Here is a 27,507-nt window from a genome sequence, read left to right as displayed (position 1 = left end):
TTTGAAGTTTTAAGTTTTTAAAGTTTTGAAGCTTAGAATTGGACTTTGTTAATTGTTGAGTTTTTGGTCAGTTTGAGCTTTGGGTTTTGAAGGTTTTGGAGTATTGGGAAGCTTGGGAACTTTGATTTGATGATTGGGGAATGTTTGGGTATGTTTTTGGAGGATTTGGAGTGTTTAAAACGCGTTTGGGAATGGCCCGGGGTTGGGGGCCGCGGCCCTGTTCTTGTGCGCCGCGGTCCTAGTTCGAAGAAGCAGGTGTCAGGAAGTGAGCCTTGCTGGGCGCCGCGGCCTTATATGGAGGGCGCCGCGGCCCTTGCCTCAGAGAACCCTGGGGGCCGTGGCCCAAGGTGCTAGGGCCGCAGCCCTTGCCCTGTTTTCGCCCCGTTTGCTCGTTTTGACCTCGGGAACTTAGTTATGGGCCTCGGGAGTGTCCCTACTACTTGGATTAGTTTGGATTGATCTCTTGGGGGCTATATATTGGTGTGGAACCTTTTATTATCATGTTATTAATGGTGCTCCATATATGGTTATGATTAGGTGACCGCTAAGGACTTAAAGGTTGATCGTTCTCAAGGATCGTTCTTATATTGGTACTAGCTCGAATCTGAGGTAAGAAAACTGCACCCTGTGTATATGTGACATGCATGGCTATTATGGATGCATGTTGGTTGATTATTGAGCATGACATGCATGGCTATTATGATGCATGTTGATTGGCTATTGAGTATGACATGCATGGCTATGATTGATGCATGTTGGACGTTTAAATGTAAACATTGTTAGCATAATGAATGCTTGGCAGATCTTGCCCATTTGCATATGACTGTTGTTGAGGCATGCTAGATAATTAAGTGTGATTCATGTAATGCACGTGAAACATGTGATAGGGCATGCCATGAAGGATGAATATGAGATTGGTCAGAGCTTGAGTCTCTGAGTTTATGCATGATCATGACTGTGCTAGAAACTGTTTAGTAAGCATGTTGAATGCCCTATTCTTGGATAATTGGCATATGATACATATTGATAGCATTGCTTACTTGTGTATGGACTGAATACAGTATCGACAAAAGTGTTAGTATCAGCTGTGAGGCTGTGACTTATTTGTCAGGCTCGGCAGTGTTACTGGACACAGGTCAGGAAGCGCTGACTTACTTGTCAGAACGGCCTTAGCGGGAATCACGCAAGCCAACAGAGATTAGATCTAATCGATTACTAGCATTGAATGACTCAAGGAGCATTAATGCCTGACCGACCCTGAGGGTCGATGAATAAACAGAGCTTGAAGGCTAATGGCTTACCTATCAACCACTCTCTTGCTAGAAAACAGAGCCTGAAGGCTAGTGGCTTACCTATCAGCCACTCTCTTGCTAGAAAACAGAGCTTGAAGGCTAGTGGCTTACCTATCAGCCACTCTCTTGCTAGAAAACAGAGCTTGGAGGCTAGTGGCTTACCTAACAGCCACTCTCCCGCTAGAAAAGAGAGCTTGGAGGCTAGTGGCTTATGTAACAACCACTCTCCCGCTAGAATCATGTGATGTGCACCCATTGGTTTGAAAGCTTTATATTCAGTGTGATTATAATGATAATCATTTGATAATGTTTATGAAAAGTGTTATGTTTTCTTACTGGGCTTCGGCTCACGGGTGCTATGTGGTGCGGGTAAAGGCAAGAGGAAGCTGGACCACCCTTGAGTTGGAGAGCTTAGGTGATGACGTGTACATATGCGGCTGCTCGACCGCCACGGTCGAGGTTTAAAGTGGAACTAGGGTTGAACCCTGTTTTGCCGCTTAGAACGGCATGTTGTAAATATTTTCTGTAATAAACTCTTAATTGTATTTTCGGGATCCCAATGTATATGTTAAACGTTCTAGTGAAACGTTATATCTTAACCAAAATGTTTAATCCCTAAACCGCTAATCATACTTAGATCACGATTTTGGCCAAATGTCTCGATTTGATGAGTTTAGCACTATTTACAAGGCACACCATAACGGTCCCAGGAGTTGGGGCGTTACAACTTGGTATCAGAGCGAGCCAAGGTTTATGGTTCCTGAAGACAAGCTGGGCATGTACACTCATTACTGAAGATAGCTTCACTCAAGGAATGGTAATCATTTCTGTAGCTATGTGTATAGCTGTTTGAATAAAATGTGAATGCTTTACCTGTACATTGTATTAGGGAGCATGAGATTCTGATAGAGCCTGGCTCTTGACTATATGATTATATGCTCCGTGAATATTTATATGACTGTGATCATATGTTTGCCTGCTCCATGAATATATAATTGTGTTATTTGCATGCTGGGATTGGAGGCATGGTTTGAGTATTGGAAGAGCAGGGAATCTGAGTAAAGTATGAATGCCATGGGCATGTTTGTAGCACTGCAAGTGGTTTATGATTGTGGTGTGGTAAGATTTATTCCGTGGGGAAAGCCCTTGATATGCTAATTGTGACTAATGGGTCAAGTTATTGACTGCAGATTCAATCAGCAGGTTTATATTCAAGGCAGGTTATGAGGCCTGGTGATAGTTATACAGGGGCTGGGAGTTATAGCCAGGGTATTAATTCCTCGTCTGCATCTTTGAATGTTCAGCAGACGCTTACAGATTTGCAATTAAGATTGCAGAGGCAGGAGGAAGAGATCAGGTACTTGAAGCAACAACGGAGTCTGCTGGGGAGTACCTCTTCCTTTGCTATGCCAGGGGTGGCATCAGTTTCAGCTCAGCCTAGGGTTGAGAATAGATGGGAACTTCTCTGTGGAAGATTCCTGAAGTTTTATCCTCCAATCTTTGAGGGAGGCCTAGATGCATTCAGAGCTGAGCAATGAATGGGCATGATCAGCTCCATTTTTGATAATATGGGACTGGTAGGTCATGATAGAGTGATCTGTGTTACATGTGTATTGCAGGATGATGCCCGGACATGGTGGGAGGTAGTATCCCAGACACGAGATACAGCTGTGATGGACTGGAAAGAGTTTAGGCAGCTGTTTAATGAGAAGTATTATTGTGATGTAGCTAAGACTGCCAAGATGAATGAGTTTCTGAATCTTGTTCAGGGTGGTGCGTCAGTGACTGTATATGCTACTGAATTTGATGAGTTGGCCAAGTTTGCCTTAGACATGGTACCCATAGATATGGTTCGGAAGAAAAGGTTTATTCAGGGGTTGAATCCTGGAATAGCTCAGGGCATTAGAGTTGCCCCAGTGCATGAAGTCTCTACCTATGCTCAGGTGGTAGAGAAGGCTCTTGCTGTTGAGAGCATCAGAGATGAGGAAAAGAGTGCCACGAGGCATGGAGCCCAGATAGTGGTACCTCCACTTATTGGAGCAAGTAAGAAGAAAAACTAGCAGACTCGTCCAGTATGCACGCGGTGCAAGAGGCGGCATTTGGGGGAATGCCGAGCAAGGTCATGTTTTGCTTGTGGCATGGTTGGGCATTTCAAGAAGGATTGCCCAAGGCTAAGAGAACTTGAGCGAAAGGGGATAGGCAGCTCGATTCCAACTCGAGTGTTTATTCCAGGACAGTCAAAGTCTGAGACTGAGACTGGTTCCTCAGGGATGGCAGGTTAGCTTTCTGGTTCTGATTTCTAAGTTATGTTGTTTGGCTTTGGTGCCATGTTGTTCTTTTGTTGATGTGTATTTAGAGAAGGGTATATTGATGGTATATGTAGATCACATGGTTATGTTGTGATGGGAAAAGGTAAGATGGTATTGGCAACTTAAGAAATAAGTTGGGTTATGGCAAGGACTCATCGTTGGTTTAATGAGTTAGTTATGACTGGCTATGGTTGACCTAAGGTGTGGATCGGTTAAACAATTTTAGAACAGTTTTGAATAGCAAGGAAAGTATAGTAATTCTTGAGCTTGTGAGCAGAAAGTCTTGTGACAATTGGCACTGTGCATGGATTCAATATATTTATGATACCGGATGTGAGGGCTGAAGTTTGTGCAGGGAAGTGCATGAAGCTCTTAGCCAGTGTGGTGGATGCCACCTAGATTGTGTTAGTGAGATCAAGACAGATTGGATTAGTCTGTGGGTTTTTAAATGTGTTATCAGATGGTCTGTTAGGGCTTCTTCTTATAACAGGAAACTAGAATGGTGACTGGTTTAGTGCCAGAAGCAGAATGAGATGTAAACACAGTTTTGAGTGGCTCAGTGGGGTTATAAGAATTAAAGAGTTAGTTGCTGAGTAAGATTGAATCCTTTAGGGTGGAACTTGGATCTGGTTAAGACCAGTTAGAGATCAGAGTGAGAAAATTATGTAAAGGATTGTGCTTGTATCAGATTAGAGCACTGTGAGTGCTGAGTATATTTTGGGAATTGGGTTAATACTAAGTGTTTGTGAATCAGATGAATAGTGCATTCAAGGGTGGATTTGAATGGGGTTTGTGATCGTCTTGGACGATGGTATAGTGGTGTTTTCTCTGTGGAGAATTGCCAAGAGTGAAAAGTGCCTTGGGGACAGGAGTGTCCATGAATTGGAAAGATACTTCAGGTGCCTTGGGGAGAAAGTGCTGGGTCTTTATAGACCAGGACCAGTTAGTGGGTTGTTATGACATCCTAGTGGCAGAGAAAAGGTGATTGCCTATGTAACATGTTGATTAAAGAATCAGACCAGGACTGGATAGAGTTTCTGGCAGGCCGAGTGGCCAGTTTATTGTGTGAGATTATTATCTCAAGAAGGATAGAAAGGAAAGATAGTTGAGAGAGCCACAGATGGGCAAGATTGAATGGAAAGCTTTAGCTGGATTGGCTAAGGGTTGTGTAACGACAGACGTGGATTTATGGTGGTATAGAGATCGGATTTGGGATCCGGTGGACAGTGAGATTAACTGGGAGATTCTGGATGAATCTCATGCTATTCTTTTATTCATTTCATTCAGGCATCGTGAAAGGGTAACATGATATGGGAATTCTATAGTGATGGCCTGAGATGAATGGGCATATATCGAGGCATGTATAAAGTTCTTAACCTGTTAGCAGGTCGAGGCAGTGTATCAGGAAACAGCAAGGCCATTACAGCCTTTGGGTGTTTCATAGTGGGAATGATTGTGCATCGCGATGGGTTTCGCGGTGGGATTCCCAGGTTGATGGATTGAAATGATTTGGCATTAAGTCATTGTGGACTGGTAGTCCAAGTGAGTCTAGTGTATCAGTAAGGACAGGTGAAAAGTATAGCTGATCTATATTTGAATCTCCTTGTGAGAAGGATAGAGAGCCTTCGTGAACTCAAGGTCCATCTTATTAGATGAAGACTCTAATGTTACTTCCAGGTTACGGAAGGGGTGAAGGGAAGGCAGTGAATATATGGGTGGAATTCAATGTAGTTCATTAGTCTCAGACTGATGATAATCAGAGGGAGAATTGTCCAGAGTTGAAAAGGTACCTTATGAGATAAGGTATGGCGGAACATGTTCGTCACCCTTTCACTGGAGTGAGATGGGTGAGATGTTACATCTGGATCATGAGATGGTCCAGGGAACCATAGAGATTATTAGAGGTTGGAGCAAGGATGCTCACTTCTTAGATTAAATGGAAAGTGATACTAAACTGAAAAGCAGGAACATGGAGTTCCAGGTAGGAAGTTATGTCTTCCTAAAGAATCACCATGGTAAGGGGTGATGAGTAAAGGCAAGTTGAGCCTAGATTGGTATGACAATTTAAGTCCTGGATAGGACTGGTCAGATTATCTTTTGTTGGACCATAGTTTGGGTTCCGATAGTTGTACATTGTTTTGTGCATTTCCATGCAGTGGACATGGGTTGAAAGAACTCATGAGTTGAGTTATGACGTTCTGAGGAACAAAGTATACCTTGATTTAAGGTATGTTGCAGAAACAGTGAGGTCAAGAGAATGACCTGGGAAACTGGAATTGGTTGTGTGGAATTCTTATTCCGGGTTGTTCAGATAAATTTCGAGGACGAAATTTCTGTAAGGAGGGGATAGTTGTAATGCCCCAAATTTCCTAATAAGGTTTAGGACCTGGATTAGGAGGCCGGGAGGGCCATAATTGATTTAATATGTTATAAAATGAATATATGCATGTTAATGTGATTTATATTATTATATGATGATAAATGCATGCGTATGGGAGTAATTAAAATGATAAGGGCATTTTGGTAATTTGGCCTGCTGAGGGCATATTTGTAAATTGGGTGCATATTGTAATATGTGAATGAGATCTCATTATTATGGAGATATATTCGAGCTATGCGGCATGAGACGGTCATATATAATGAGTTAGCGGTTTTATCATAACGGGGTCAATTTTGGGGTAATAGAAATGTTATTTGGTGATAGATTGGGAATATTTGAGATCAGGGTGAAATTCTGGAAGTTTTGACTATAGTGTCCCCGGGGGTGTTTTCGGGACCCCGAGCACTAGGTTTTATTTAAGGTTACTTAAGCTTGAAGTAGCTTGACAGATAAGAACATACGTTAGAAACTTCTCGTTCTCTCTCAAAACAGTCCGTTTTACCGTTTGAGCCTTTTTGAGGAAATCTTGAGTTCTAGGAGTCGGAATCAAGCGAGGGTCGAGGCATAGCGATCCTAGGAAAGATTAGAAGCTTCTTAACCGAAGGATTTGACGAGAAACAACCCAATCGAAGGTAATCTAAGTTTGAAGTTTTAAGTTTTTAAAGTTTTGAAGCTTAGAATTGGACTTTGTTAATTGTTGAGTTTTTGGTCGGTTTGAGATTTGGGTTTTGAAGGTTTTGGAGTATTGGGAAGCTTGGGAACTTTGATTTGATGATTGGGGAATGTTTGGGTATGTTTTTGGAGGATTTGGAGTGTTTAAAACGCGTTTGGGAATGGCCCGGGGTTGGGGGCCGCGGCCCTGTTCTTGTGCGCTGCGGCCCTAGTTCGAAGAAGCAGGTGTCAGGAAGTGAGCCTTTCTGGGCGCCGCGGCCTTAGATGGAGGGCGCCGCGGCCCTTGCCTCAGAGAACCCTGGGGGCCGCGGCCCAAGGTTCTAGGGCCGCAGCCCTTGCCCTGTTTTCGCCCCGTTTGCTCGTTTTGACCTCGGGAACTTAGTTATGGGCCTCGGGAGTGTCCCTACTACTTGGATTAGTTTTGATTGATCTCTTGGGGGCTAGATATTGGTGTGGAACCTTTGATTATCATGTTATTAATGGTGTTCCATATATGGTTATGATTAGGTGACCGCTAAGGACTTAAAGGTTGATCGTTCTCAAGGATCGTTCTTATATTGGTACTAGCTCGAATCTGAGGTAAGAAAACTGCACCCTGTGTATATGTGACATGCATGGCTATTATGGATGCATGTTGGTTGATTATTGATCATGGCATGCATGGCTATTATGATGCATGTTGATTGGCTATTGAGTATGACATGCATGGCTTTGATTGATGCATGTTGGACGTTTAAATGTAAACATTGTTAGCATAATGAATGCTTGGCAGATCTTGCCCATTTGCATATGACTGTTGTTGAGGCATGCTAGATAATTAAGTGTGATGCATGTAATGCACGTGAAACATGTGATAGGGCATGCCATGAACGATGAATATGAGATTGGTCAGAGCTTGAGTCTCTGAGTTTATGCATGATCATGACTGTGCTAGAAACTGTTTAGTAAGCATGCTGAATGCCCTATTCTTGGATAATTGGCATATGATACATATTGATAGCATTGCTTACTTGTGTATGGACTGAATACAGTATCGAAAAAAGTGTTAGTATCTGCTGTGAGGCTGTGACTTATTTGTCAGGCTCGGCAGTGTTACTGGACACAGGTCAGGAAGCGCTGACTTACTTGTCAGAACGGCCTTAGCGTGAATCACGCAAACCAACAGAGATTAGATCTAATCGATTACTAGCATTGAATGACTCAAGGAGCATTAATGCCTGACCGACCCTGAGGGTCGATGAATAAAAAGAGCTTGAAGGCTAATGGCTTACCTATCAGCCACTCTCTTGCTAGAAAACAGAGCCTGAAGGCTAGTGGCTTACCTATCAGCCACTCTCTTGCTAGAAAACAGAGCCTGAAGGCTAGTGGCTTACCTATCAGCCACTCTCTTGCTAGAAAACAGAGCTTGAAGGCCAGTGGCTTACCTATCAGCCACTCTCTTGCTAGAAAACAGAGCTTGGAGGCTAGTGGCTTACCTAACAGCCACTCTCCCGCTAGAAAAGAGAGCTTGGAGGCTAGTGGCTTATGTAACAGCCACTCTCCCGCTAGAATCATGTGATGTGCAGCCATTGGTTTGAAAGCTTTATATTCAATGTGATTATAATGATAATCATTTGATAATGTTTATGAAAAGTGTTATGTTTTCTTGCTGGGCTTCGGCTCACAGGTGCTATGTGGTGCAGGTAAAGGCAAGAGGAAGCTGGACCGAGTTGGAGAGCTTAGGTGATGACGTGTACATATGCGGCTGTTCGACCGCCACGGTCGAGGTTTAAAGTGGAACTAGGGTTGAACCCTGTTTTGCCGCTTAGAACGGCTTGTTGTAAATATTTTCTGTAATAAACTCTTAATTGTATTTTCGGGATCCCAATGTATATGTTAAACGTTCTAGTGAAACGTTATATCTTAACCAAAATGTTTAATCCCTAAACCGTTAATCATACTTAGATCACGATTTTGGCCAAATGTCTCGATTTGATGAGTTTAGCACTATTTACAAGGCACACCGTAACGGTCCCAGGAGTTGGGGCGTTACAATTTGAGACTTGGGTTTTGTTAGTTTTGGATCATGGAGATGTTTGGGAACTTTGATTTTTGGATTTGGAGATGTTTGGATAGGTTTTTGGAAGGTTTTAAAATGGAGAAAACGAGGAAAACTGGCTGGTTCGTGGTTAGGCCGCGGCCCTATTCTTGGGCGCCGCGGCCCAGGCTCTATGAAGAAGGTGAAGGTTGCTAATGGGCTCTAAGGGCCGCAGCGCAAGGTGGAGCGCCGCGACACTAGGCTCAGGCAGAGAAGAGTTCTGCCTCTGTTTGTAGGCAGGTCGTGGTGCTTGGGAGGAAGGGTCTCCGCGCTTGAGGCCATTTGTAGCCAAAATGGTGTTTTGAATATGGGAACTCAAACCTTAGGCCTCGAGATCATTCCTACTACCCAGTTTAGTGGGATTCGATGTCCCGGAGGCTAGGTCTTGGTTCTAGGATTGGGTTTTAGAACTTGAACTCATTGGATCACTGTTTATGGTTGTGGCTAGGTTATCACTAGAGGCTTGGAATCAGGATCGTGCTTGTGGCTCGTTTATTGGTAACCTGTGCTTGGACTAAAGGTAGGAAAACTGCACCCTATATATATTATTATTAAGGCATGTCGAGTGTTTAAATGTGATACATGTGATGCACGAGAAATATATGGTTAGGGCATGCCATGAATGTTAAATGTGAGATTGATCAAAGCTTGAGTCTCTGTGTTTGTGCATGATTCTAATTATGCCAGCAATTGTTTAATGAGCATGCTGAATGCCCTGTATTCGAATATTTGATATATGATATATGCCTGGTAGCATTGCTTACTTGTGCGTGTTACTGACCTAAGAGTCAGAAGCGGCATAAGTGTCATGAACGCAGAGCCGATAAAAGATTAGATCTAATCATCATCGGAATCGACATTGAATGACTCATATGGAGCATTAATGCTGGACCGACCCTAAGTTCGATGAAAATTATAAGCGCTTGCCTAGTTCTATGACTAGTTACTCAGAGCTGGGGCCAAAGGCTCAGGTGACCCTATCGTCACATGGTCAAGGGAATGGTACCCACAGTTGTGACCCTATGGTCACTCCCTTTTTTGCCTAGTTATATGCCTAGTTACTCAGAGCCAGGGCCAAAGGCCTAGGTGACTGTTTTGTCACATGGATGAGGGAAACAAAATCCCATGTTAGTGACTCTAGGGTCACTATGTAGGTTTATGTTGGTGACTATTTCGTCAAATACCTATCTTGTTTAAGCTAGTGAAAGGATCACTTATTTGTAAAGCCCAGGTGACCGTATCGTCACAAGGTTAGTGGGAACGAAACCCAACTTAGTGACTTTTGTAACTTTCAGTCTTCTATTTAGGGCTAAAAGCCCTGGATGATTATTATGATCATCGGTTGATGTTATATACTCATCACTGTCAGAATTTATTTGCATGTGTGATTAAGGCTATTTTTTCTAGGCATGCACTTTATGGTTTGATGACATGTTATTATTGTTCATGAGCATATTGATTATTCTTGCTGGGCTTCGGCTCACGGGTGCTATGTGGTGCGGGTAAAGGCAAAAGAAATCTAGACCATGCTTGAGTTGGAGAGCTTAGGTGACGATGTGTACATATGTGGCTGCTCGACCGCCACGGCTGAGGGTTGAAAAAGGAACTAGGGTTAAACCCTGTTTTGCCGCTTAGATCGATTGGTTGTAAATATTTTCTTTTAATAGACCTTTAAATTATATTTTTGGGATCCCAATGTATATAGTAAACGTTCTAATGAAACGTTATATCTTATCCAAAAAAAATTAATCCTAAACTGCTAATCATACTTAGTTACACAATTATGGCCAAATAACTCGGTTAGCGAGCTTAGCACTGTTCAAAATGCGCACCGTAACAGTCCCTGGGGTTTAGGGTGTTACAATCTGTGACCCGTAGGGTTATTGCAACTGCTAGAGATCCCTGAGTGGAAATGGGAAATGGTCACCATGGACTTTGTTACCGGGTTACGACACACTCTGAAAGGGCACGATGCAATCTAGGTTATCTTGGATAGATTGAAAAATCTGCTCATTTCTTATCCATTAAGACAATGGACGGTGCGGATAAGTTGGCAAACTTGTACATTGCTAAGACATTGCGATTACATGGGGTTCCCATCTCTATAGTGTCTGATCACGACGGGCGATTTACCTCCGTGTTCTGGAGAAGAATGAAAATGGGATTGGAAACTAAACTCCATTTTAGTATTGCCTTCCACCCACAGAAGGATGGCCAGAGCAAATGAACGATTCAAATCTTGGAAGACATGTTGAGAGCTTGCGTGCTGGATTTTCAAGGTTCGTGGAGTGTAAAACTTCCATTAATGGAGTTTTCCTACAACAATAGCTACCATGACTCAATAAATATGGCTCTGTATGAGGCACTATATGGGAGAAAGTGTCGATCTCCAATCCACTAGCATGAGGCCGGTGAGAGGAAATTCTTGGGATCAAAAAAGGTAGACCAAGCTACGGAGGACATTAGTTCGATTCGTCAGAGGTTACAAACCCCTATAGATCGATAACGTAAGTATGCCGATCGTCGATGGAGACCTTTAGAATTTGAAGTTGCGGACAAGGTACTGGTAAAGATAGATCCACTGAGAGGAGCTATGAGGTTCGAGAAAAAGGGCAAGTTGAGCCCTAGGAACATAGGAGCGTTTGAGGTTTTGGAATGCATTGGGAAGGCGGCTTATCGACTAACCCTTCTGCCTGCATTCTCTATATTTCACAATGTGTTCCATGTGTCAACCTTAAGGAACTACGTGAACGACCCCACTCATGTGCTAAGTTACGATGAACTTAGCATAGATCCTCAGCAAAGTTACGAGGAAAAACCGGACGCAATTCTTGATCGGAAAGACAAGGTTTTAAGAAACAAAACAATACCTTTGGTAAAGGTGCAGTGGAGTAACCACGGCATTGAAGAACCGACCTGGGAAACAGAAGTCGAGATGCGGGAGCAGTATCCCCATCTTTTTTGAGTTTTAGGGACAAAAATTCTATAAATTATAGGTATTGTGACGTCTCGTGTTTTGAACACACGTTAGTAGCCAGTTTAGGCCAGTGAAGGATTTTGTGGAATATTATTTTTAAATGATATTATATGAGATTGTGATCATTCGTGAATTTTTATAGCCGTTGTGACGATCTGGTAAAGGATATAGTTTTATGATAAGAAAGATTGGTCTCGGAGAAAGGGGTAAACCTTAATGGGAGAAAAATCTCGGATTAAATAAAATAGAAAATACTATGGCATAAAAATATTATTTTTTTGGCAACTGTGAATTTATTGTTGAGCCAATAAATTTTAAGAAATTGATTAAGGTTTGACATCCAATCAACTATGCTTAAGAATGAAAATTTCTTGATTTGGCCTTTAAGGGCATATTTGTCAATATGTGATAAATTGACAAATATTATTCAATTGGTAGTGTGACAAATATTATTTTTGGTCACAAATTATTCAATTGATTTTATGCTTGAAAGTTTGAAAACTATATGTTAAAATTAAGGGAACAATTAAGAGCATAAAGTTACCATAGGGCCCTTGAGTTCTTTATGTGTCGGGTAACTTAAGCAAGGGAAAAAAGATAAATTCAAAGGGGAAGAGGGGGAGAGGGGGGTGGAATAGCCTATGGGTAGGGTCTCTAGGGCTCTCATAAGCTAGGTTTTACATATCCCGAAAAAAAACTAAAGAAAGGGAAGTCCCTTACTTTTTGGCCAAGCTAAAACTAATCATTTCTAAAAAAAAAAAAACACTCGCTCTCAAGCTCTCTCTCTCTCTCCAAAATCGAAATACACCTCTCTTTCTCCTCCATTTCTGCACATAATCAAACCCTAAGAGAGCTAGAACTCATCTTCTCCATTGGAGAAGAAAAGCTTCAAGAAGAAACCTCCTTGTCTCAAGTAAGTGCAATGTTTCCCTTTGTGCATTTTTTCCCTTTCTTCTCCTTCAAACCCAAAACCCTAGAATTCCTTGTGCATGCATGGGATCTAAAATCCATGCATGAATTTGTTCTTGTGTTATAGGGTTCAAGGGAAGCATTTACAAGTTGGATCTCAAAGTTGAGCACCATTTGTGATCAAAGCAAATAAGGTAAGAGGTTTTGTAAGCTTGCATGTTCTTGTCCCTCATCTAGTTTTCTTCCTACCCTAATCTCTTCTTAAAAATTTAGATGTGGGGCTTGGGCTCAATTTTGAGAGTGTATAGCACAAAAGGAAGTTTTTGAAGAGCTAAGGAATACATCTCCAAGCTAGGGCTTCTAAAGGTAGAAATCTATGGTTGTTTCTTTGAGTTTTGTAATGGTTTTTGCAGATCTAGTTGTATAGGGTATTTCAATAGTTTTTGGAGCCTATTTTATGCTTATGGTTGATATTGTGTGATTTTATGAATTGCATGCATCCATGTGGCTGGGGTTTATGCTACCAATGCTTGTTGTGGTTAAGTGTGAGTAAAAATGCATGCTGCCAAAATTTGTGGTCTGGCTTCCAACAAGTCAGATCGCACCCTACCACCTTTTTGGGGGAAAATAATTTGTGTAGTTGTGTAGTGCTTTGAGATTATTTGTTTTAGGATTTTTAAAATCACAAAAATGTATTTTTTAGCAAAGTTATGCACTTTTTGGCATTGTGATGCAAATCTAGAAAATTTATGGGCAGCATGCACTACCCAGATTTCTTTATCTTTTGAATGAGTTTTACTAATCTAAAAGCTATGAAATTTGGTAGGATGTTATTTGATACATTTATAAGGGTCCCTTTAAGCTTTTAGAAGAAAATATGTTATGGTTTAAGAGAAACAAATTTTCAATGTTTGCTATAAAATCTGGAAAAAAACTTCTGGGCAGCAAGCACTGCCCAGATTGCTTTATTCATTTGAATGGGTTTTGCCATCCTAAAAATTATGAAATTTTGAAGGAAGTTATTTAAGATATGTCTCAGGAGTACTATAAAATTTAAGAGAAAACTGTGACATGATTTAAGAGAAAAAAATTCTAAGTTTGCCCTAAAATCTGAAAAGTAGTAATTTCGGACCATAACGAAAATTGATTTTTGGGAGGTTAGTTCTCCTAACCCAAAACAAGTTTTGACATGAGATTTTCTCCTAACTCCCATCCTTATGACACAGAATACGTGAATCATAGTTAGAGGGCTTTGGCCAAAAAAAAAACTCAACTTATGGAAAAAGTTTAAAATTGGGACTTTATCACTTTAAATCAAATAGTAAAAGTAAAATATTGGAAATGGGAAAAGTGGTTCTTTTACAAAGGTAACTAAGGATTTGGAGGTTTAACTAAAGTGTGATTTTTACCATTTTATAAATTAAGGGTACAATTTCCCTTCTTTTCCAAAATACCACAAAAGAGGATTTAGATTATCATTAAACTTGGTAAAAATAGAAGTTTAGGTTAAAAAGGATCTTTATAAACAAAGGGTGACTTTTCAAATATAATAATAATTAAAGAGTCTAAAATGAGTATTTTGGTATTATGAAAGGAAATGGTGAACTTCATAAAAGGATGAAAATTGTGGTATTTTTCTAAAGATGTGACTTTGTTAACTCCCTTTTCTAAAACCAAAGTACAAGTTATCAAATAAGAGAGTTCTTTATTGAAAGAATATTTTTAACACACGGTACGAAGAGCGTGTTATGGCGAGGCTGGTTTTCCTGAGAGTTTATTGCATGCAACTATTGTAGAATATTAGCTATAAGAATATGTCATAGTTTAATCCGAGTACAATGTACTAATTACATTAATTGCCAAAGGGAAAACGATTAGCAATATTAAGGATTCAGTTGGAAACTAAGGACTCCAGGTAAGTTGTCCTTTCCCTTTCTTGGCTATAACATGAACATGCTAGTGTGTGCTTGAAGTAGTAGATTACACTAGTTTTGTTTGGGTCATTAAGACCAGGGTATGCTTGATACCCACCTTTGCAATGATTATGCGTTCTACGGCTTAATGGTAAGTGAGTTCAGGTTGGAGCCAGAACCTTAGTGTAATATCTTCCAGGTTAGAGTCGGGACATGGTAAATTATAGTCCAGGTTGGAGCCAGGACATGGTAAAATTATAGTCCGGGTTGGAGCCAGGACATGCTAAAATTTTAGTTCGGGTTGGAGCAAGATAATTACTCATTACATTCATCTCACTTTAATAAAATACTTTTTAAATAAAGTTGGTTATCTTAAAGACCTATAAAAACTAATTTAAGACTTAGCAGTTTACATGCAATTGATTTCACCAAAACAATTCATATAAACATTTAGGACATTTCTAGATAATTGATGGCGTAGTTTTCAGAGAGTTTTTTAGGGAATTTTTGAGCTTATTTAGTAATGTTTGTGCAGTATGACGCTTTTGTTGCATGTGATTGATAATATTTCAATATCTATGAAAAATGGAGAAATAGACCATGTTTGGTCTCGAGAAGATGCGATTTGGTGAAAAAAAGGAAATTTGATTCGCGCTGTTGAGCTTACGGACTGCGGTGTTGCAATTAGACAGAGATGGACAAATCCTGAGAAGTCGAGGGCCACATCGCCTACATGTTGAGCCGCGGTGCCATTGATTGGGGAATTAGAGCCACGATGCACTTGCAGTTGAGCCACGATGCTTTTCAAGGCAGAGACGAGATAGATTTCGATTCTTGGACATAGGCCGCGGCGCTTCAGTCGATCAAAGTGAAAATTAGGGCATTTTTAGCATGGGCAAAAGTGGAGTTTCACATTTAAAACATAGGTAACTATATAAGCATCATTATGACAATTTTTTAAAGGGAAAACCCTAAGGAGAGACTCAAGGAAACACTCTATGGAGGCAAAGGATTGAAGATCTACTAGTTTTTATCATTATAATTCTTCTTCTTCTTTTACTTTCTATTGTAGTGATGCCTATACTTTATTTTAATGGATTTGATTATGTTTATCATGAACTAATTTCTTATATAGTTGTTAATGGATTCTTCTTGAAACCTTATGATTATCTAATGTAGTTTCTATGAATTTCCTATCAATATTGTGAATTATTTGTCTTGTGTTTAATGCTTGTGAATGTTTTATCACCATTTTTCATGATTGATATGATTTTAACCTGAGATCTGAGAAGTGAAGTGAAGGATAAATATGCTATAGTCAAATATTAACAAATTCATATTGGACGAGAGTACCTGTATGATTTGTGTAGCTTAGGAATTACATGTTTAATGCCTGCAATATGTTAATTTACCACAGAGATGTAAGATATTTGCTTATTGTAGAGATTTATAAGTTCTAGAAATAATATAATTAACAGTTGTAATCTGCTATCACGATAGAGATAAGAATTCTTAAATTCACATTAGAGAGGTACAGGTGGATAGTTGATGAAGTTAATAACTATATATCTTTATCCCTTGAATTAATATATTTATAATTGAGTTCTCTATTGTTCTAATTAATTGTTTATCTTGTTTAGTTTAGTAAATTCTACATTCATTATTTGTCAAAACAGTTAGAAATAAAGATTGATTCTTAGTAATTAGTAACGGTCCTCGTGGAAACGATACTCTACTTATTACTTTATTACGTGCTTAAGATTGTGTATACTTGCGTACATAATTTTCACAACAAGTTGGTTATCTTAAAGGCCTATAAAAACTATTGGTTTTATTATGGTGTGTTTTACCAAGTTTTAACTAATTTAAGACTTAGCAGTTCATATGCAATTGATTCCACCAAAACACCAAAACAATTCATGCACTAGGTAATCATGTTTCTAAAAGATGCATGATTAATCAAAATTGTGTGGGGTTTCATGAATGACATGTAATTGACTAATGCATGACCATGTTATTAATCAAACATTTATTTAAATAAATACAATAAATAAACAATAAATGTGAACCGAGTACTATTGGGTATTTCTAAATTTACAACCCTTTGAAAAAATAGAAATTAAATTATAAAATGGCATTTACTTATTTGCAAGACTCCAAGAATGCTTCTCTTCTCATATTGGTCCATCTTTATAATTCTTAGGAATTTATTAGACCCAAATAATTAATTAGAGACTAATTTTCTAATTAATTTATTTAATTAAAACTAATTTTTAATTAAATGACCATTTTTGTTATCTTTTTAATTTAGTTGAATTATAATAATTAAAAGAATCAAATTCAAATAATTATTTAATCTTAAAATAGGATCTAAACCAACTAAAATATATTTATTTTTCTAACAAAAATAAATTAAGATGATTATCTTTTTAAATTAAAACAATTTAAAATTAATTAAATAAAATATATTTTAGCACAAAAATAGGATCTTGATTGGGCACCAAGAAAGGTGCCCTAGGATCTAGGTTCGGCAGCAACAAGGTTAGCCTCCAAGGCTCAGCTAGGCTTAGTCGTAGGTGGGTGGGCACGCTACGTGTAGAGGCACGGGGCTCCCGTGGAGCTAGGCGTGTGCGCGCGAGGCAGAGGCTCGGCTAGAGGGCTAGGCGCGCATAGGCAGGGGCAATGTGTGGTTGGGTGCGCATAGTGGGCTCAGGCTCGTTGGGGCTTGCGCACGCCACTGGCTTGTGGCCGAGGGGCTTAGGTCGTGTGCCTCAAAGGTGCATGGCTCAAGTCCATTTCTCCTTCTTTTTTTTTTCTTGTGACTAGAATTTTTCAGATTTAAATTTCAAAATTAAAAATTACAAAAAATCATATGCCATTTATGGCTTACACAAGATCTAGAAGTTCAAATTATTAATTCGTAACTCAATAACACCATATAATTAATGATCCATCATTCAACCAAATATTCAAAAAACACATCCATTCATTCAATATACATATCAACATATATATAGAAAATGCAAGAAAGTCACACATCACTTGATATATATATATATACATATATAGACTGCTGTAGTATTAAATGAGAAAAATCAGAATACGCAACGTAATAGAATATTTTAAAAAAATTATTAATACCAGCGAGGATCATACATATATAGATATATTAAATAACACATAAAAGGAATAGAGATTACCTCTTGTAGCCTATCAAGTGTCCTTGAATCTTTTTTGTATAAATCAACGATCTTCCTATCATTTTTTAAAGCTCACACCTTAACCTTCCAAGTCAATCCTCAAACACACAAGGACACGTGTGGGCACATAGGATTCAAACGTTGATTTATACTCTCTAGATGTACTCAACACATGAGATCTAGAGAGGATTGAGAAGAGAGAGGCTATAAAAATTTCTAAAATTTCAAGTTTAGGAAATTCTATCGTTTCTTTCTTTTGAGAGAGTGACAGTCAAAAAACTATTTCTTAAAACTTCTTCTGAAATCATTGCTTCTTTCATCTTTATAAAGATAATTAACTAATTTAATTAATCTTTATTTTATTTAAAATAAAAATTATTAATTACATTATTTTAATTATTTAATTTAAATCATATTTAAAAAGTCAAATCCCAGGGATAGAAAATATCCTTGGGTGGCGTCACTCATTGTACACTACAGTGAGTGGTGTGAGCCACTTAGTGGCTATCCCTAATTTTCTCATTAATTTATTTAATTAATATTTAAGATAATATATTTATCCCAAAATAAATATCAGTTAATTTAAAATTAACTTTATCTTAAAATATAGTTTTAAATAAATAAATAAATATCTTATGATTAGATAATTATTATTCTCTCTCTATATTATTCCAAACATGATTAATATTTATTTTAACATATAATTTTTAAAAATAAAAATTATACTGTTAAATAATTAATTAATTCATAATTAATCAATTGCCCATAATTATTACATAATTATTTCCTTACCACAGAAAATTAATTCCTTTGTAATTAAGTCTTCTCTACAAATCTTTCTTATGACATCCTTACCCTTGACAGTATAGGACAGATGTGACTTGGGGACCATGGACCTACAATACAAAGCTCCAATAAACCAGATTATTAATTAAACTCTTTAATCTAATAATCTTATTTATTAATTCCATGATTCCTCCACACTAAATATGGAATTGCACTCTAAGTAATTATAGAATTATATTTACATAGTTTTCTTTGTAGTTCATCGATATAATTAATAGATGTAGTTACGTCCTTCAATTATTGGTTCGTTAATTAGAGCTGGTCAAAATTATCGTTTTATCCTTCTAATTACCTCTTGTTCCTTAAGTACCATTAATTCACTAGTGAATAATAAATCTATAATCAAATTATAGGTTTGAGCTCAATAATTATTCAGTTCGAGAATTAACCCTTAAGGAAACAAATATTCGATCCGTTAGGAAAGTATGGATTCCATTATTATAAATTATGTTCCCGCCCATTCATGATTTTGAATCTCCAAAACAAAAGTCACTAGTCTCATTATACTAAGAAACCTTAACGAATGAATCAAAATATCTAAAAAGCACAAACAAGAGTTCAGGACTACTCATGATTTAGATTGATCTACAAATGATCTATTATGATAAGAATTAAATCTTTATGGAAAACGCTAAGTTTATAAAGATAGTTAATCCATATCGGTCATGTTATATATAATCTCTAGTATATACAACACCTTTACTAAGATGTTCATCCACATCAGTAATCTGAATCTATATCACTTGCATCTCGTATGCTTAGTAAACTGTACTAGTAACCATTCATTAAAGATTCCTTACTTTAATATGTTACATATTATTTTATTCATTGTATATGATCTTAATTCTCTCATACTAATACAAGATCATATCCTCATAAATGAATATGAAATTTTCTTGATATTAATATAAATTATTCAAACAACAATTATAACATTCAAACATAATAAAATTGTAATTTTATTTAAATCAATAAAAAAAAATTTACATGCTTTTAGGGCATAAATCCTAACAATATAAATAATAGAAAAGGAAAAGAAAACTTTCTTATAATCCAATACATTGCTTCATTGTATTAACTCTCATCTCTATCCTCCTCAATGTTTTATACGTCGAAACACATCAATAAGTGTTCGACCCCCATAATAAGAATCATACAAGACAACTTGAATGTTGTTATTGTGAATGCCCTCAAGCTTGGCAAGATATTAATCTATTCAGCATGTCGCACCAACAATGCAAGGCTTTGAGTGACGTGCTTGGGGAGAAAACTTTGGTATCTTATAAGTGATGTAGAATGGTGAAGGTGTCATTGATATAGAATATGGATCCACTGATGGTGTATATGAAAGTACTAATGATGAACTGAAATCAATAATTAAAATTGCTTCCTCATTCTCCAATGTTACATTTTTCTTCCTTCATATGTGAATTCCTCAAATAACCATTCTGATTGTTTTTCACTCTCCACTTGTCTATCCATAACCAAATTTATGATTTGATCTTCGGCAACTTTATGATCGTGGATGGAATTTACTTCATTCACCACACCACAATCATTGTCTGCCAAGCAAGTATCCAACTTGGCAAAATTTTGAGTTAATACAACTTCTAAAGTCTCTTGTTCATCAACTTTAGACTCAATCTCTTTTAATGGCTCAACCCTTGGTGCTTCTACAGTATTCGAATAACTTTCACAACCTTAGTTGTTTGAGTCATTGTCCTTAAACCACTCCATATTGTACACCATTAAATTGCCACCATCAAAATTTAAAGTATTCTCCAATTGCGCCATTGCTTCTTCAATTTCTAATTTATGCTCTTCAGGCTCATATGGTTGGTGTATAATATTAGGATCTTGGAATGATGGAGGATATTGGTGACTCAAACCTTGCAGTGAATGATCCCAATGCTAATGGTAATCAAAATTTGTCATATCATTCAAAAAAAATTATGATATCTTCGTGACTTCTTCTTAACAAAGGTTCACCTGTTACCTCTTCTTCATAATCCACCCAAAATGTTGTTGTATTATTCAACCCATTGTAAAAGAAGATTGTAAGATACCCCTTTGAAAAGTTGTGATGACATAATTCAACCAATTCATTAAATCTCCCCTAAATAGCATAAAATTGCTCTATGTGCTGTTGGGAAAAACCCATGATGTCATCTTGATTGAGTATTTTTTATTTACCTCACAAGTCAAACACAAAAAAGAAACATAAGTTAAAAAAAAACAAATTATAATCAAGCTAATTTTGTTGAAATTAATAAAAACAATCTCCGGTAACGGCGCCAAAAACTTATTGTGGAAATTATGTACTATGCAAGTGCACGTAATCATAAAGAAGTGATAAATAGAGTATTGTTCCCACGAGGATTGAATATCAATTACCAACAAATTCAATTCTAATTCTATTTGGTAAACAAATCTTTAGCTTTAGAAAAATTAAGAAATAAATTAAATAAACAAAACAAAACAAAACAAGAAAATAAATAGTGATCTAATTCAATGGATAAAAAGTATGGCATTTAATTTCATCAAATTTCCGATCTATTATTTCACTATTCAGATTTTATAATCTTCTTCCTAAACTGATAGCGGGTTTACTAAAACAATTCTTATTCTTCCTAGGACATAAGAACCTCAACCTATATGTGAATTTTCTACAACTCTGTGATAAATTCTAACATATAGCAGGTATTAATAACAAAAACCCTAAAAGCTACACAAACCACACAAGTACTCTCGTCCAATATCAAAATTTGTGATTATTTAATTATAGCATGTGCAATTCTCACTTCTCAGATTTTTAATCAAAATCATGAATCATGTAAATGGTGATCATGCACTCACAAGCATTAAACACAAATTAAATAAGTCAGAATACAGTTGAAGAGGAAATCATAAAATCCTCATAGAAAATAATAAAGATTCAAGTGACTACATTAATACCGTAGAAAAAAAAATAGTTCATAATCATAAAAGAAACCATTAACAACATTTTAGAACTAAAAAAATAAAATAGAAAAAGAAGTAAAAGTCCCTAAAATAATCTAAAGCACTCTTTTTATAGTGATAAGGTTGTGAAAATAATTTTCTAGATGTTTCCACTTGTGACTTGATGATACTCCAAAATATCTTCTTTTGCATTTCAAATCTTGTATCTTTAAATGTGTAATCTTGTACGTCAAATATCACCTAGTAAATATCTGAATTTGACTTTACTTGTCAAAAATCTTTTGTAGGTCTTTGAATAAACTTTCCAACACCACCAAGAATACGTAAATTGGATTTGTGAGTAAGGAGATATAGTCAAAATACCAAAACTATCTCAGATTCAAAATATCTATGATTTTTCCAATGAATTAAGTTTGAATTCTACTTAATCTTCTCCAATCAATTCAAATAAATATCTTCTATTGTTTTTCTCTTTATTGAAGTTATTATTTTAAATAATTTTTGAAATATTTCTCAAATAGTCATATAACATATAGTGACCTGAAAAATACCACAACCACACATAAAAAGAAATAATAATAATAATAATAATAATAATAAAACTTTTAAAAAAATAAGACTAAAAAGTAACCTAAATCTATCCTATCAAAAATTTTAGTGCAACTGTTAATACTTACCGTTAAATGCTCATTAAGTATCCATGTTGCACATATGAATTTTGTGTTTATTTTATACTAAATTATTTCAATTCTTTAAAAATCATTTTAAATTTAAAAAAATCTAAAAATTATTAAAACTTATTAATAAAACTAAAATTTCAAATTCCAAACAACCCAAATTTAAATTTAAATTATTAATTAGTTTTTAATAATCTTTTAGATTTTTTAAAATTTAAAATGTTTTTTAAATGATTTTTTATAATATTTAATGAATTTAGGGATATTAGCAGCAATAATACCTAAATCATTTCACAAATTACACTTTAATACCTAAATTTAACGGACAATTAACAGTAAGTACTAACAGTTGTACCAAAACTGTAAATTTATGTATTATTACTGCAAAAAAATTATTAGATATTAAAGTGTAACTTTTAAAAAAATTTAGTGTTTCCAATATTCCTTCATTTTATTACAAACAATCAAAGTTTTATCACTATATTCTATTTTTAGAGGACACGTGTATTATTATTATTATTTTTTTTTTGTCAGTTTTAGTTTTCCTTAAGAGAGAGTTTTATTTTTATCATTTTTAAAAGTATTATTTCAAACGGGACACATTTCATGTTAATCGATAGTGGACAGAAAACGGGACATTCTCTGCCGTTCCAGTATAATTCCAACTATTATTATAATATCATTTTTGCTGTTACTAGTATACTACCATAAATAAAACGCAAAGTCACATTCTTTTTCTTTATTATTCTCTTTTCATTTGCTAAAGAAGCATAGATATTAGCATACAATACTCCAAAAGGCAACAACAAATTTTCACCACCTCTAATCTAGTAGAACTAAACAAACTCATCATATTACTATTTTTCATGCAGAACTGTATACGTACTCTTGGCTCGATTTATTTCAATGGAATCTCTCTCCTCCTTTAGTTTATCTAGCATTGAGAATCATGCGTAGAACACTCTTCATCTTTGGCCTAGCTTCGGGCGATACGCAAACACAACCAATGGCAACCTTTAGTACCGCAAGCATCTGCTTTTTGGCTAAGAGTGAAGTTCTACTGATGCTAAAATCAAGCATGTTCTCCCATTTATCTTCTTCCACTGAGTTGCTTAATACCCACTTAGCTAATTCAGTCCCCTCACTAACTGCTTGTTTCCCTGTTAGCAGTTCAAGCAGAATTACTCCAAAACTGTAAACATTTCCAGCCGTTGTCACTCTCATTGTGTATGCATACTCTGCAAATTAACCAACATTATCAGAAAACAATTTCAATTAGTCATATGCATCTATATATGTAGTGGATTGAAAACTAGTTAGTGTTGTTTAAAGTCACATAGTTACTGACCTGGAGGGATATAGCCAACAGAACCAGCTACAGTCGAAATGCTTCCGGTGCTCTTTGATGGATCAATAACCTTGTAGAGCTCAATTTCTCCCACTTGAGGCTCTTTCATGGACTTTAGAAAGATACTTCTGCTTGATAGGTCAAGTAGGAGCATTGGACCAGAGAAAATCCCATGAAGAAAAGCAAGACCTTGAGCTACTCCCACTGCTATACTGTATCTATTCGCCCAGTCCATATCACATCCTGAGCTATTATGAAGAATATCGAAAAGGGTGCCCTTTGAGGAATACTCATAGAAGAGATAAGCATTGTCAACAGACAAAACATAGGCCAAGGGAGTCATGACATTGGAATTGCTCAATTTCCCAAAGACCTCAAGCTCCGTTCCAAATCTATCATGGCTGCCCCAGTGAAATATCTTATCACTCCAATTAAGCTTCTTGACAAAGTAGCTCGACCCTGAAGGCATAGTTGCTTTGTAGTAGGTTGAGAACCTAGTTTTCATCACAATGTTTGCTTGGTCAGCAACTGATTCCATCGCCTTGGTGAAGTCAATATTTGATCTGTGGATTCCATTTGAGGTTAATAAATTTCCCTGGACAACCTGAGGGAGGGGTAGATCTTCCCCTGGTTGTAACTGTTCATCAGTAACCCTTCCGTATCGTCGGAAGAGTAACACAGTGAAGATGAAAATTGCTCCAACAGCAAATACAGAAGCCAAAACTACAAGAACTATTACAACCACTGAGAATGTTTTCCTCGATGATGGCGAGTAAGTTGTTGGTTTTGTAGCAAAAATCAAATTCTTGTTTCCTTTTGTGTCAACCATGACCCAAGAATTAAATACTGGAGTTACTCCAGAGAGGCTATTGTTAGAAAGCAACAACTGTGTCAAGGATCGCATTCTAGTAAATGATTCTGGAATCCCACCTGAGAAATTGTTATATGAGAGATCCAATACTTCTAAATTAACAAGCGTCGAAAGAGTTTCTGGAATATATCCTTCAAAGAGATTGTTACTAAGATTCAAAGCAATCTGCAAACTTGGTGGCATCTTTGGAAGAAGACCACTCAGTTGATTTTCTCCCAGTTGGAGTTCTAAAAGGGCATCCATGGAACTCATGGTATTTGGTATGGTACCATTAAGCTTGTTGCCTTGTAAGTTGAGGTTAACAAGGTGTTGCAAGTTCGAGATAGAATATGGTATTTGACCACTCAGAGAATTCCAGCTGATATTCAGGACCGATAACCTCTGTAGTTGGAAAATTGGCTCAGGGATTTCACCAGAGAGATTGTTGGATTGCAGTTGTAAGACTTGAAGCATTCTAAGATTACCCAGCTGGCCAGGCAAAGACCCAGTCAGGTTGTTTTGAGCCAAATTCAACAGTGCTAAACTTTTGCAAGAACCCAAATCTGGAGGAATCGACCCAGAAAAATTATTTTTGTCCAGCTCCAAGTATGTCAGGTTCTCAAATGTTGAAAATTTACGAGAAGGAATCGGCCCTTCAAGTTTATTGCTCCCCAGTCTCAACCTGACCAACCTAGGAGAAATGTTTGTAGGAAAGAATCCCTCTAAACGATTAAATGACAAATCCACAGTTTCCAAATTCGCTGGTGACAGGAGGTCTAAAGGAATTGAGTCAGTTAACTTGTTATAACTTAAATCCAAGTTTCTGAGAAATCTGGTAATATTGCTGGGGATTTTACCAGAAAAAGAGTTAGAATTTGCAGCAAATCGTGATAGAGTTCGGATAGTTGAAATGCTCACTGGGATTTTTCCACTTAGATTATTGTTAGAGAGAATTAAAACCTCCAACTTTGAGAGGTCGCCAATTCTGTTAGGAATAGACCCTGAAATACTATTTTGGCTAAGATCAATCAGTGTCAAATTCCCATAATCAAACATTTCTTCGGGGATGTTACCTTGGAAATGATTCACTGAAAGCTCAAGCTCCTTCAAAACCTTGGACTTTCCAAGTTTTGTAGGAACAGAACCATTGAACGCGTTAAAACTAAGATTTAAGCTTTTAAGACCATCCAATCCTTCAAACTCTACATTAATGCTAGCATTAAATTGATTAAAAGAGAAGTCCAAGAACTCCAGCCCAGCAAAACCAACAAACGAAGGCATAGAACCAACCAACCTGTTTTTGCTAAAATTCAGCCGCTGCAGTGCCTCCAATTTTCCACAATCAGTCATGAACTTATCTGGAACTTTGCTCAAACGGTTGTTGGACACGTCAAAAACCTGCAAAGAACTAATCTGGCAGACAGCAGGAAGAAAATCTGAGGAAGAAAGAGAAAACCCAGATAGAGAAATTTTAAGTACAGAAGAATTGGTGGAGTCGCATGTCACTCCCTTCCATGAACATGGGCTTGGCTGTTTATTAATATCCCATGAAAGACTAGTGTTGAGATATTGATAAAGAGTGTTCATGGAGACTACTTGAGTGGGGGGTAGTTGAGAGAAAATCACAGGACATGAAAAGAAGAAACATAACAAAGAGTAGAGAAGAGAGTTTCTGAACCCGAAATTGGTCATTTTTTTAGCCAAGCAGAAAATAGAATCTCTCAACTTTTTATCTGTGAGTTATACATATGCAGACATATACGTATATCTATATAAATGTGTGTATAGACTATATTTATCTATCTGGTTTCAGGTGAGAAAACATACAAGAAGAGAAGAGACTGAGAGAACACAAGAAATTACGAATGAATGAGGAAGAGAGAGGAGGGTTCGTGGAAAAGATAAGAAAAGAAAAACAAGAGCTTTAAAGGTGTGGCGTGTTGGTAGGAGTGGGAGTTGACTCAACTGTAATGGTCTTAGTCTTGCACTGACAAAAGACAAAAAGACCAAGACTGACACCCATTCTCTTCTCTGATCGACTGGTTTTTTATTTTATTTTTTATTTTCTTTCTCTCTTTTTTCATTTGTTAGTTTGAGACTGTAAGTCTGAGTGGAGCCCATGCATTGACTAGAAGAAGCTGCTGCTCCCCTATTCAAACACGCGTTCGTGGAACTATGACTTTTCTTCTTATTCTAAGTAGGAAAAGTCGTGCAACGCGCGAGACATTTATTCACAGTGTAATTTTCATGAAATTTATGATACAAAGAAATAAAAGAAACTTCTCAAAGAGACATTAATTTTTCCTTTCAAAATAAAAAGAAAAAGAAAAGGGACATATATATATATATATTTTAATTATAATAAGTATTTATATGGTTTGAGTTTGAGATGTAAAGATAGACAAATTGAAACGGTCATTTAGGCAACATGATTGGATTGTATTATTAGGTGGGGCATTTTTTTTTGGAAAAGGATTGGGATAAGAATAAATTGGACCACTCGATTGTATTATACTAGATTATTTAAGTGTTATATATTCAAATAATATAAAAATATTTAAATTAAATGAGATTTTAAAATAATAGTTTAACTAATATAAATGTTATTTTAGTTAAATTTTGAAATAAATATTTAAATAATAATATTAATATTTTATAGTGTTATTTGTCTTGAAAACCAACTTAGTCACTAATGTTTGATTGATATTACTTTAATACCTTGTATATGGTTAATTGATTTAAATTTATACATTTTTACTGATTTTGATAAATATTTCTTTTGATAAAAATTTATAAATAAGTTGTCAATTTTTCATGTAAATTTCAAACATATTAATAAATAAAAAATAATAGCAAAACATAATTGTGTGTGATTATTTTTATAAAATCTTTTATTGGCATATTTGACAATATTGACAAAATTAATTAAATGGGTATTTTCGAAAATGGGTAGTTTCCTGTGTTTGTTGTGATATGTTTTCTATAATCAGATTATTCTATATATGATTATAAAATAAATATATAATTTCCTATAAAAGAATATCTTTTTCTTGAAATTAGAAATTATTGATATTTATTTTTATGTGTTGATCTGAT

The 27,507-nt window shown here is 36.5% G+C and overlaps 1 protein-coding gene across 1 annotated transcript; it reads right to left on the bottom strand.

Annotated features, from left to right (window-relative positions):
* Positions 1–22,925: 22,925 nt before the first annotated feature.
* Positions 22,926–26,299, bottom strand: LOC133805214 (LRR receptor-like serine/threonine-protein kinase GSO1). The gene is made up of 2 exons (XM_062243337.1): positions 23,562–26,299; positions 22,926–23,451 (listed from the first exon to the last, which is right to left on the bottom strand). The coding sequence occupies exons 1-2, from the start codon at positions 26,101–26,103 to the stop codon at positions 23,144–23,146; spliced, it is 2,850 nt and encodes a 949-aa protein (XP_062099321.1). The 5' UTR covers positions 26,104–26,299; the 3' UTR covers positions 22,926–23,143.
* Positions 26,300–27,507: the final 1,208 nt, after the last annotated feature.

The sequence above is a fragment of the Humulus lupulus genome, chromosome X (assembly GCF_963169125.1).
Source record: "Humulus lupulus chromosome X, drHumLupu1.1, whole genome shotgun sequence".
Lineage (NCBI taxonomy): Eukaryota > Viridiplantae > Streptophyta > Magnoliopsida > Rosales > Cannabaceae > Humulus > Humulus lupulus.
The sequence above is the reverse complement of the archived record's forward strand: the minus strand, read 5'-3'. Positions and strand labels throughout refer to the sequence as shown.